Below are 12,119 nucleotides of genomic sequence, written 5' to 3' on the forward strand. Positions count from 1 at the left end.
TTTACCCTCTCTGCTATTATGGTATTACCATTTGACACCAAGACCCCTATACAAAGAAAGGATAGATGGCGTTGCAAATTCTGCCCATCTCCACTTTCAAACATGTGTGGGGGAGGTGGGGGGTGAATTTTCCCAGTCAAAAACAGGGGTGCCTTAACGCGGTAATCTTCCCTCTATTTCTTTTCTATCTCTATGATTAAAGCTACACGTGGTGCAGAGGCCCGTTCCCTTAGATTTTATTGTAAAAACATTATCATTAAAGACTTTAAGTTGATTTAATATTTATTACATATCTAAAAGCCAGTCAGTAATGTCTCGACCAAAGAAAAGTGGGAAAAAACTAAGACCTACACTCAAAGTGAAAGTGCACAATAAGAATATTAATAAGCAAGTGAAAAGAGGTAAAATAAAACCCAAAAATAATCGTTCCTATCAACAACGAAAGAAGCTAAAGCGTGGTTTTGAGCAAGAAAACGTTGTTGATAGCAAAAATAATGACTCCCCAGATGAGAACGAATCTGAATTGGATGTTACTGACATGCTAGAAAGTGACACAAATCATTTGCCCAAATCTGAAGATTCAAATTCAGATGATAATGAAGAGTGTTACGAGAAGAGGCCACGAAATAACTTGGTCTCTGATGATAATATTCGTCATTTGTTACCCTTAAAAGATCAGCAAGGTCTGATACAACAATCTATTATCATTGAGAAGAAACCCGAACTTACGAATGTAACTAACATAAATACAAGTGAAGCTGAAGAATGGACTAATAATAATGATGAATCCCAAGAAGATCATATTGATGATGAACCCAAATGTTTTGTAGACCTCTATGTAAACAGAAAAGCCATGTTATTGCAAATACGAGAAAGAATTGGTTATTTAAGCTCAGCGATTACAGAGAATCCGGAAGAAAATGTGAAGAAATTTAAAGACCTGTTGCAGTTTTTAGAAGAAAAAGATCCTGGTCTTTCTATCAGTGCCAGAAAAATGGCAGCTTTATCGTTAGTTGAAGTTTTTAAAGATGTGCTTCCGAGTTACCAAATAAGACCATTAGGCGAATACGAAACAAACCATAAGTTGAAGAAAGAGACCCGGAACCTTCAAGAATATGAACAAACCCTGCTGCGAAACTATAAAAAGTTCTTGCAGAGTGTGGAGAAATGGTTAGAGAACATAAAGAAAAGTAAGGAGAAACGAACGCATTCGACAAATCCATTAGACGAAAGCATGAAGAAAGTTAGGAGAAATGCTGCGCTTCTTGCTTTGAAATGTTTCTCAGAAATTCTTCTTACACATCCAAGATTTAACATGGCAAATAACATCATTAAAATAATATGCGAACATAGTTTTCACAAAATTCCCGAAGTCAGTGCTCTTTGTTGCGAAACAATTAACCGATTACTGAAAAATGACAGAATTGGAGATGTTTCTTTTGAAGCTGTGAAACACATTAGACGTATAGTTAAAATGAGAAACTATAATTTTCCACCTATCATACTGCGAACATTCTTATACCTTAACGTGAAGGAAGCGATAATGGACAACAGTAAAAAGGATATAAAGAAGATTCGGGAAAAGCTCAGCAAGATGTCACGCAAAGAAAGGCAACATAATAAGAGAATGCAGCAGCTGGATAAAGAACTCTTGGAAGCTCGAGCAGAAGAGAGTAAACAAAAGAAGAGTCGATACCAAACTGACATACTGGAACACGTATTCTTGATATATTTCCACATCTTAAAGAATAGTGAAGATATGACCCTATTGAAACCGGTGCTTGAAGGTCTATCAAAATTCGCCCATTTAATCAATGTGGATTTCTTTGATGACCTAGTCAATGTACTTTACAAGTTAATCAATTCTGGGAAATTGGGTGACTGTGAAGTTCTGCATTGTTTGAAAACTGTCTTTACAATTTTGAGTGGTCAAGGAGATGTGCTTAACATTGACCCTCAGGGATTTTACACGTTCCTCTATCGAAGTTTGGGCAACATCAATGCGTGTACCACGGAAGAAGATTCCATGCTTTTGTTAGACTGCCTCAATGCTATGATAATTCAACGTAAAAAGAAGTTAACTCTTCAAAGAACATTGGCTTTCGTTAAAAGAATGACTACAGTCTCATTACAAGTTCAACCAAATTTGTCTATCGCACTTTTGTCTCTCGTTCGACATCTGATTATACATACTCCGCAAACTGACATCCTACTGGATCCAGAAAATTCTGGTAGTGGAATTTATATGGCAGACCTCGATGACCCTGAACACTGCAACGCAAATGCAACATGTTTATGGGAATTACAATTAATGTATAATCATGCCAACCCTGCAATTCGGAAATATGCGCAACACATCCTATTAGGATGTCCCCATCAAGGCACTGGTCAAATACCACCATTTTTAGCTTTAAAATCAGCTAAAGAATTATTTGTAGAATTTGAATTCTCTAAAAATTTACTAAAACGTAAAGCAAAATCTGAATAATTTGAAAATTTTAGTTTCGAATAAAAATTTATTTGGAGAAATTTAATGCCTTGTTACAACAACTGGTAGACACAAAAAAAATCATCGTTTTCGTCCACCACGTTCTTTCAATTGTAATACCACTGTACTATTAGGCATGATGTTATAAAAGGCCAAACTGTTTGAATCTTTGACGAAGAAACCCTATAAATAGAAAACTTTGAATTAACATCCTACTTTCAACCACCAAATTTTACATCTTGTTAACGTACTTCATACTGCAATTTCTGTTTGCCTGGCGGCATACCAATCTCTTCGTGAATTTTGGCTTTCAAAACCGAAAACTGAAAAATTAAAGATAAATTAACTGAAATTTCATTAAGTATATTCATATATTTTTACAGCATCTGTAAGAGGTAGAGTCATAATCAACATCTGTCCATTCAACTTCCAATCAGCCTTCTCGGAAAGTTTTGGTACTTGAACTCTGAATGAAACTGGGCTCTGAAACAACACAAAAAATATCAGTTAAAACTTTTAAGCAATTCGAAGAATAAATAATGAAATAACCTTATTTTTCTTCAAGAAGTCATCCTCTGGAATTAAATTATCTTCGGTCTTCATTTTCTTATTCATGGGTTCATCATCACCCATAGACATAGTCATACCTCCCATGCCATCTGGCATCATGTGTGGTCCACCCATTGGCATGGGTTGACCGAATGGTTGTGGCATGGGTCCCATTGGTCTTTGCATTGCTGAAGAGTGTTATATATATACGTAAAAATGGTCCAGTAAATATAACGAAGAAACGCTGGAATATTTACCCATACCCATAAGGGATGGGTGTTGTATTGGTCCACCCATGGGTCCCATCATGGGCATTCCAGGATGGCCTTGCATCATGGCTTGTTGCTGGTGCATCATTCCAGCCATGTGGCTTCCAGGAGGGGGAACTGGCATTGGAGCTTGTACTGGTGGTCGTTGAACAACGGGGGCTGGGTTTGGTGTCATAATTGAAGAGGACGATGATGAGGTAAGCTGGTTCATAGATGGCGGTGGTTTTGGACCAGCAGATATGGTGGTTATTACTATAGTCTGAGGTGATGATGATATAGTTGCGGAATTCGAAATAGGTGCTGAAATAATGGTGGCTCCAGAATTGGGTTTAGTTGGACCAATTCTTTCTTTCTCTTCATCAGGCCTAAAATGAAAGCAGCGTTATATTTTGCGTTGAACACATAAAAAAATATATAAATCTTACAGCAATCCTTTAATTTTATGAATCTGTTGAATTTGTTCTTCAATGGTAATGTTAGCCCTTGCAGCTCGTGTTGCTGCTTCCATGCTGGCAGTGTGTCCGTCCCAAGTAACTTTCTCTGGTTGCTTCTTTTCCTCTTCCCCAATCTGTTTCGAAATAAAGTTAGTATTAGAATTTTTTTTAAAGTTAATAGAAGTAGGTTAACACACCTTTTTACCAATTGCAGCTTCTTCATCACCAAAACCAAAAATATCCGTACGTCGTTCAGCAAACTGTTTCAGACTGCTTTCAATAGATGAACCTATAGTAGAAACATTAAATATTAGTGTGCAATATATTTAAAGCAATAGTTAAGTATGTGAAATAAAACATACCAGCAGCATATACTTCCTCCTGTTGGAGCTTCTCTTGCATTGATCGATCACGCTGTTCAACCCATCTTGGGTCCAAAAGACCTTAAAATTACGTATGAAATAATGAACACTTTGCATATTTTTATTAGTAAATATTCTTGAATATTTACCTATACGCATATGTTCTTGCATTTTATCGGCTGGAACTTTTTCACCAGTGATTGGCGAAATGAGAAACTGGTCAGAGCTTGAACCCTGGTTCTTTGAAACTAAGAATAAACGTAAATTGGTAAAGTGTTAATGAATTGGTGATAAATTAATTATGTTACCTTTAGGATTGTAATCTCTGCGAATAACGACTTGGTCTGGTTGAGGAGGTAATGGAGGTGGTAGTGGTGGCACTTCCTTGGGTGGAAGAGGGGGCGGGGGACTGACACTTTTTGGAACTCTTTCTTTATGATGATGGTGATGGTTTGTTTCTTCCATAGCATGCTTTTCAAACCGTTTACTAGGTAGTTCCGAATCACTGTCATCGTCAGATTCAACTTCCATTTCGACTTCCTCCTAATAAATGATAGAAATGATCTTTATAACTTCAAAATTTTCACTATGTGTGTATATTCTATGAATATGTATAACTAACATGACCATTTTTATTTTCACTCAAAACGACACATTGTTAAAGAAAATAGCCAAACACGACTCAAAACAAATCGCAAATCACGTCAGACGGCACGCGAGTGAAGAGACAATGAAGTAGATGGTGATGGGACGTACGAGATTACGTTGCCCACCCTTTTCTGCCACCCACGCGCCCCGTCAAGCAAGTGCCATAGATTACATCACTTAAACGTGTGATAGTTCGATGCTATCAGACTCTTAACCGTAAATGGGACAAAGCTTTCCCCGTTGACACAGGGACGGAGTACCGAAAAAACGGACAGTCCCGTTCAAAACAGGACGTATAGTCACGTTATGTATAACACATGATGGAAAAATTTGATTAAACTACTGAAACATACTAAAAGTCTTATTATTTACAATATTAAGGTTTCCTACATAAGAGTCAAAAACCTACCCCATCTTCTTCTATTCTTTGCTGCTGAAGAACTCTGGTTCCAACTTCTTCTGGGGTTGTGGGCGGAGGAAATAAGCCATGTTCGTGGGGTTGGTAGTCAACTGTTTCTACCACCACAAAGTCATGCCAATCTATTTGAGCATACTGAACTCTTTCCCTCTCAGCTTCCTCTTCTTCACGACGTTTTTGAGCTTCTTGATGTTTGGTCCACTCAACACGATAATAAACTTCTACCAGCACGGTTTTCGGTGATTCAGACTCTTTCTTAAGCTTATTTAGCAGATCTTTCGGAGGTATCAATATCTGACATTACAAAAAATAAATTTAAATAACTGACTGCTAACAAAAAAATTATTTGTAGTTCACTGACTTTTGTGTATTGTTCCAGTAGCTTCGTGAAGTAATTAAACAAACTATGTTGTGGTCGTAAGAAATCAAACTGATAATTTCTTTGTTCTCTGTTCATAAGATTTGTCAGAAACTGGCGACCATTACGAGCCACAAACTGGGCTGTTAGCTTTACAATATCTCTGAAAAATTTTGAAGAGTATGAAATACAAGCTTGAATTATGTTTATAAGTATACTAAAGCCATTTACAGATCGTAAGCCGATATTGAAGGTGGGTCACATAAAAATTCGAATTCAGGAGGGGGATCTTTAGGAATCACTGGTAGTTCAACTAATTTTGATATATCACTGCGTATACCAGACTGAGAACCTTTTCCAGGAGGACCACTTGGTGTAGTTTCAAGAGCTAATAAAATAAATTAGAGGTTAAAAAAGTCATCACTTGGAAAATAATTAAAATTAACATACTGGCTTTCCCTTCTTTGAATTCTTTAACCTTGTGTTGATAATAAGCATGATATGGATCTCCGGAGTTCAAGAAGTTAAACTTAGGATTGTTAATTTCATTTTGACGAATTCTAGCTTCGAATTCAGGTCCTAAAATGGAAGGAAATTATAAACGGTTCAATTTTTTCATAATTTTAACATTTAAAATCAAAACTTACCATTTCTAGCGACAAAACTAGCAGTTTTATCAACAATATCTGTTTAAATAGGACTAAATTAAGGAGAGTTTCAACTGTTTTAATGATTACTGTTTGGTTTGGAATTATGTTCAATGATTAAGTTGGGTAATTTTAAGTAAAAAAAACTTTAAGTATCACCTGCCAACGGAAGTCCGGCGGCTATTTCTAATTACGTGAGTGTTAGGTTAGGTTAAGTTTAAGGCCCATTTAGTAGTGCCCATTTAATTTTGTAGAAATTATATATTAATTTCCGGAAAAAAAAGAAAATTGCATCGCGTTTAGCACTTAATTTTACATACTTAGCCCAACAATTATGAAAAAAAATCAATGGGAGCTACTGTTAACTTTTATCAATAATAGGTCTATTACATTATTATAAATACTAGTAGAGTAAAACATATATTAATCAAAACATAAGAAAACCATTATACCATATTATAAACTTACGAACGTTTTATTACGCCTTGGCTAATTTGGTTTGAATGAAAGGATACTTCTAAGTTCAGGTGGGGGATAAATAATCCCAATAGTTGGTTTTGATGGAGTTGAATCTTCGGTTTCATTTACCTCATTATTAGATTGAGGAGGTTCGACTTCCACAATAGGAGCCATAATTTAGATCATTAACTAATCGTTTCTTGTTATTGTTAAGGGTGAAGTACTGAAGTTCCCATGGAAGCTCCCGACTGTGCAATGTGCAGACGATGGTCGAACATTTTTTTTTGTGAGAAACCTTATGGTGTCGACAAAACGCCTTAGACACCAAAACATAATAAGCATATTTATTATCGATATTAACACTTTACGAGCAAAGATAATATAGAACTGTTAGAATAGAATAGAATAATCGACGCCTACCTTTGCTATAAACAAATTTATCTGCTTCTTTATGTCGTTATCTATTATATAGTTTTTTTTATTGTTGTTCACCTTTGTATATAGATACATTTTGTTTTATTATTGCTGTTAGTATTCATTAAACATTTATTCCATTGCCATGGTCTCCTGTTTTCCTAGTTTAGGGTGATTTCTAACAGGTTATGGGCCTAGTGTATGATTCCACTGGTTTGAGTTGGTAAACTAGGATAGCATAGTAAAGGGTTACGTCTTCAAGACTCCACTTCAGTACTTTGTTAATCATGGCTTCAAGCATAGATTCGAAGACCCTGATAACCAAGCTTAACAGTAACAACTATCAGCTCTGGAAGTTCAAACTTAAAATGGTCCTGGCTCGAGACAACCTTTGGGAGGTAGTAAATACGGTAAAGCCTTTGGAAAATGTACCAGCAGATTGGGAAAGGTGTGATCAACAGGCTCAAGCAGCAATTGCTCTCTCAACCAATGATGATCAGCTGATCCATGTAGTTCAGAAAACAACGACAAGGGAAATGTGGCTTGCCTTACATAAATTGCATGAACAGTCGAATATGTCGAGTAAGCTCTACCTCCTTAGACGACTCCACAAGATGCGGCTCCATGAGGGACAGACTATGCAACATCATATTACATCCATGCTCGAGATCGTTGAGCACCTACGAGGCATTGGAGAAACTGTTAAGGAAAGCTATATTGCCTGTATGCTCCTCTGCAGCCTTCCGGACTCCTACGACACTCTGTTTACGGCACTCAAGGTTCGTCCTGAAGCCGATCTTACCCTCGAGTTCGTACAAGCAAGGTTGAACGACGAATTCAAGCGGAGGCAAGAGAATTCGAGCTATTCCGAAGGCGAGTCTGCACTTATTGCGTCAACCGGGAAAAACAAGCCTGAGTCACAAGGCTGTCTTAATTGTGGCAAACCTGGTCATGTACAACGAGATTGCTGGTCACTGAAGGGCAAGCCAGGTCAGCGTCAGTCCAGTCGAGAAAAACAGAAGAAAGGAAGCTGCTGGTGAATCCGGCTGGATCATCCGTCGTTTCACGGTAGTAAAGGCTCGACCCCTCGATGGTCAGCGCCCTCGTGGGTCCTTCACAGCGGAGTTAACCTCGGTTCCTTCTGTGCGCCCTAAGACCAATTTCTCCCGGTCTTCGCGAGCATCGCCACATCATCCCACCGTTGTACCACCGCGTTTCCAGCGTAACTCTTCTAGATCGTCCTTTAATTGTGATAACCTTACTGTGCAACCCTATTTACAGCATAACAATACTAGCTCGTCGTTTAACTATGATACCTTTACCACGCCTCACTCTGCCTCGTATCCTTCGGCTCTGTCTTGTCCCCCGCCTAACTTCTTCCCTGGTCAGCCCCATCTTTATGGCCCGTCACAGGATGCTCGTATGCGTGATCCTGATTCTCGCTACCTAATCTCTTCCCCTAATAACAATCGGATTGGGCAATACTCTCCCGGTACTTGCCCTCGGCCATTTCGATAGCCGTCTGAACTCTCTTTCGGCCCCTTTTCGCCCCTCATTTAACACGTACTTGGGCTGCCAACCATCCCTTTTGTCCCATGCGCCTCAGCTGTGCTCTGATCTTCCACTTCACACGGGGCAGTCACTCACAGCTGTGACTCCCGCCATTCTCACCAATGCTAAAGGACTTACATCGGTTTATAAACACACTGAACTTGCTCTACTCCTTCGAAAGCATAGGGTTGCTTTCGCGGCCATTACCGAAACTCACTGGTCCTCTGACCACACAGATGCTGAACATACTATTACAGGGTATTCTCTTTTCCGACAAGACCGTGGCTTAACTACCTATGGCGGTGTTGCTCTTTATATTGAAAGTTCTCTTACTGCACGTACTCTTACTTTTGGTGATATTGCCCTTGAGAATTTTACTCCCAACGTAGAAGGACTTGATATCTTAATTGTTTCCGTTACGCACCATGCCCCTCCCCCGAAGGTTACTATAATTGCTGTTTTATATCGATCTAATAACTTTAAATATGTTAACCATGGTTTGCTGTGTATTTTTCTAAAGACTATGAATTATTATTGTGGGCGACGTCGCCTGTTCCTTTTAATTGTCGAAGACTTTAATTACCCCCATATTGACTGGTCATCTCTCCTTCCTGCTCCTAGCGCTTGTCGGTTTACTAAAGCCTTCCTTGAATGTATACTTCATTTATCTTTACCCCAAATTATTGAGGTCCCCACATGGAATGGTGGTCCATTCTGTCGGGACAATGATCTCGACTTGGTGTTTACTTCGGATTCTTCGCTAGCCTTTGACTCGGAGGTGCTTCCGGCCCTCAGCCGTAGTGATCACGGTGTTGTATTATTTCAGTCTCTCTTGTGTGGGTCACGTCCCACTTTCATCCCTAGACCAAATTTCTTCAAAGGGGACTATGAGTCCTTCAGTGCCTTTTTATCCTCTATCGATTGGTCACTGGTTCTATGTTCCGCCAGCATCTCCGAGTCCTGGGATGCGTTTTTCGCCGTACTTAACACAGGTATCACCTCCTTTGTCCCATTGCGTAGGCCCCCTTTTGCTCCAAGGCCTGACCTTCGTTTGTCCCGGAGTCGAAAATTTAAGGCTGCTGCCTTGTCCCGTTTTCTTCGGGGCAAAAAACGTACTGTCTCCCCACTTGTTCTGGACGCTTTGCATGCCCAGTACCGAGCGACTCGTAATGGTTTTACCAACCATGTTCGTAATGCCCGTTGGAGATATGAGGCTGACCTAACTGCTCAGATCCGTGGCAACCCTAAATCGTTTTGGGGTCACATTAACAGGTTCCGTTTGGCCCGTGCGCCTATTTCTGAGCTTATTAAACCTGATGGTTCTCTTACTGGCACCTTATCTGAGGCGGCAACTGTTTTAAATGACTTCTTGGGTCCCCTGCTCTTTAACATTTTAATTAATTATCTGCCTGCTGTTGTGTGTGTTGCCTTAGTTTTACTATTCGCTGATGACACAAAACTGTCTCACCAAATGAAACTACACTCCGACAATTTGGCACTCCAGGCTGACTTCGACACGGTAGTTGCGTGGGCTAACTCTCATGGCTTATCATTCAACACAGCGAAGTGTTCGGTGCTACATCTCGGTCGTAAAAACCCAAACTATGTTTACAATATCATGGGCTCCGCTATTTCATCGACTTTTTCAGAACGTGACCTCGGTATCACATTGGTCTTAAATTTTACCCACAAAATTACTAAGCGCATATGCTCCATTGCTGGTCTTATTCGCCGCAACTTAAATTTTCGATCCCCACCCCTTATTAAACAATTGTATAACTCCCTGGCTTTACCACTTATCGATTACTGTTTCCCAATTTGGACTCCACACCTGGTTACTGATATCTCTTCTTTGCAGAAACCTCAAAATAAATTTTCAAAGTTAGTCATTTGTTTGGAAAAAAAACCCTGCCCCTTCCAGGTTGAAAACCCTAGGATTTCAACCCATCTCCACTAGGCACAAATTCAATAATTTGTGCCTACTCCATAAGTTTTTCTATAACGGTCTCGATCTACATTTCTCTGACTTTTTCACCCTCAATTCTAAATCCACTACTCGAGGTCATACCCTAAAGCTGTCCAAACCTAGGGCCAGTGTAGCAACCTGGCAAAACCATTTTTCCCACAGCGTCATTAATGGCTGGAATAGCCTGCCGGATGCTATGGTCACGCAAAAATCTTACCCTGTTTTTAAAAATTTGTTACGGACCTACCTAGCTGAGAAAACCTAGTGTCCCCCTATCTGTATTAGTGTATTTTGTAGTGTTTTTATTTTTTCTTTGTATTCTAGTAATTTTTGTATCTCTCTTTTGTAGTGTAATTATATTATTGTTGGTTTTGTTTCTACTCCCTGTATTCCGATGCTTGGGCATAAGGCCCTGAGGCTTTCCAAGTACTTGATTAATTAAATAAATAAGCTCCATCCGACGATGGCAAACATAAATCGAAAAACGTCAAAGAGTCGAAAAACTCGGAGTACGTCTTTAGCGTGTCAAATAAGAGTTCCTTAGCTATTTGGTATGCTGATTCTGGGGCAACGAGCCACATGAGCAGCGACAAATCATTCTTCCTGGATCTAAAGCCTAAAGAGCAGAAGATATATTTGACCGACGAATCTGAAGTCCTTTCTGAGGGAGTGGGAAGTAGTGTTCTACAATGCGCTGGCTCAGATGGGAATGCTCGTAACATCACGGTTGGAGAAATCCTCTACGTACCGTCTCTCGCCGGGAGTCTGCTATCTGTACCAGCACTCACAAGGTTCTGTTCGATGACAATACTTGCACTATTTATGATGGAGAAAGAGTTGCCGGAGTCGCAGTATCAGACGGTGTACTATACCCAGCAAACACAAGTGGTCCCTGGGACGTCCTACGAATGTCTCAAAGTGCATTATACGTCCAAGTCCAAACGGATATCCAGACAATGTCGTTGGGACGTGACAAAAATAATATATTTTAGAATTAATATCTAAAGTACATCCAAAATATCGCTTACCATATTTTGGATCTATAATGGGCATCCTGGATGTACATTTTTAGATCTAAAATATCGCTAAACATTTGGGACATCTCCCGGATGTCCATTATAAATCAAAGATATTCCTAAACATTTCGGACATATCCTGGATGTACATTCTTAGATCTAAAATATCGATTAATTTGATGGATGTTCGGAGAACATCCACTAGATGTCCAGAATGCCGGATTTCATGGAGCTGTGAATGACGTCTATGTCCAAGAGCTGTACATTTGTAAATGTCAGGACTGACATTTACAAATTATTAATTAACACTTTAAATTAATGTGCGCCACAACTTTAATTTTGGTTTAGATTACTTTTTAAATTATTTAAGCCCGATTACTGGTGGCGCTTACGTCGATCGTCTTCCGGAAAATTAAGAAGAAAACGATCACATTTGGTCTGCCTAATTCTTTTTATTACTAGCAGTTAACACCGCGCGCGCGTGCTAGAAGGAGCTCAGATGTATGAGGTATGGTTCGACGTATATATTTTCTTTTCGCG

At 39.3% G+C, this 12,119-nt stretch overlaps 2 protein-coding genes across 3 annotated transcripts; one reads left to right on the forward strand and one right to left on the reverse strand.

Annotated features, from left to right (window-relative positions):
• Positions 1–176: 176 nt before the first annotated feature.
• Noc3 (Nucleolar complex protein 3) lies at positions 177–2,541 on the forward strand. The gene has a single exon (XM_090164300.1). The coding sequence runs from the start codon at positions 311–313 to the stop codon at positions 2,486–2,488; it is 2,178 nt and encodes a 725-aa protein (XP_090020426.1). The 5' UTR covers positions 177–310; the 3' UTR covers positions 2,489–2,541.
• Sf3a1 (splicing factor 3a subunit 1) lies at positions 2,503–6,868 on the reverse strand. 2 transcript variants are annotated; one of them, XM_090164299.1, is made up of 16 exons: positions 6,689–6,868; positions 6,174–6,212; positions 5,977–6,105; positions 5,758–5,914; positions 5,530–5,689; positions 5,160–5,462; positions 4,411–4,645; positions 4,252–4,350; positions 4,103–4,183; positions 3,938–4,029; positions 3,732–3,874; positions 3,301–3,671; positions 3,038–3,225; positions 2,870–2,971; positions 2,740–2,811; positions 2,503–2,671 (listed from the first exon to the last, which is right to left on the reverse strand). In XM_090164299.1, exons 1-16 carry the CDS (start codon positions 6,804–6,806, stop codon positions 2,570–2,572), a joined length of 2,391 nt encoding a protein of 796 aa, XP_090020425.1. In that variant the 5' UTR covers positions 6,807–6,868; the 3' UTR covers positions 2,503–2,569. The 2 variants fall into 2 exon arrangements, with proteins under 2 accessions (XP_090020425.1, XP_090020424.1); XM_090164298.1 differs by having other exon boundaries at positions 3,295–3,671.
• Between the last annotated feature and the right edge of the window lie 5,251 nt (positions 6,869–12,119).

The sequence above is a fragment of the Leiobunum rupestre genome, chromosome 11 (assembly GCF_980474605.1).
Source record: "Leiobunum rupestre chromosome 11, qqLeiRupe1.1.hap1, whole genome shotgun sequence".
Taxonomy (NCBI): Eukaryota; Metazoa; Arthropoda; class Arachnida; order Opiliones; family Sclerosomatidae; genus Leiobunum; species Leiobunum rupestre.

Excerpts from the sequence above, each read along its gene's own strand:
- Noc3 (XM_090164300.1), top strand. The coding sequence starts at position 311 with ATGTCTCGACCAAAGAAAAGTGGGAAAAAACTAAGACCTACACTCAAA.
- Sf3a1 (XM_090164298.1), bottom strand. The coding sequence starts at position 6,806 with ATGGCTCCTATTGTGGAAGTCGAACCTCCTCAATCTAATAATGAGGTA. Across the intron at positions 4,351-4,410 it reads CAGAGATTACAATCCTAAAG|TTTCAAAGAACCAGGGTTCA; the intron begins GTAACATAATTA and ends GTTTATTCTTAG. Across the intron at positions 2,672-2,739 it reads AACAGAAATTGCAGTATGAA|GGTTTCTTCGTCAAAGATTC; the intron begins GTACGTTAACAA and ends TTCTATTTATAG.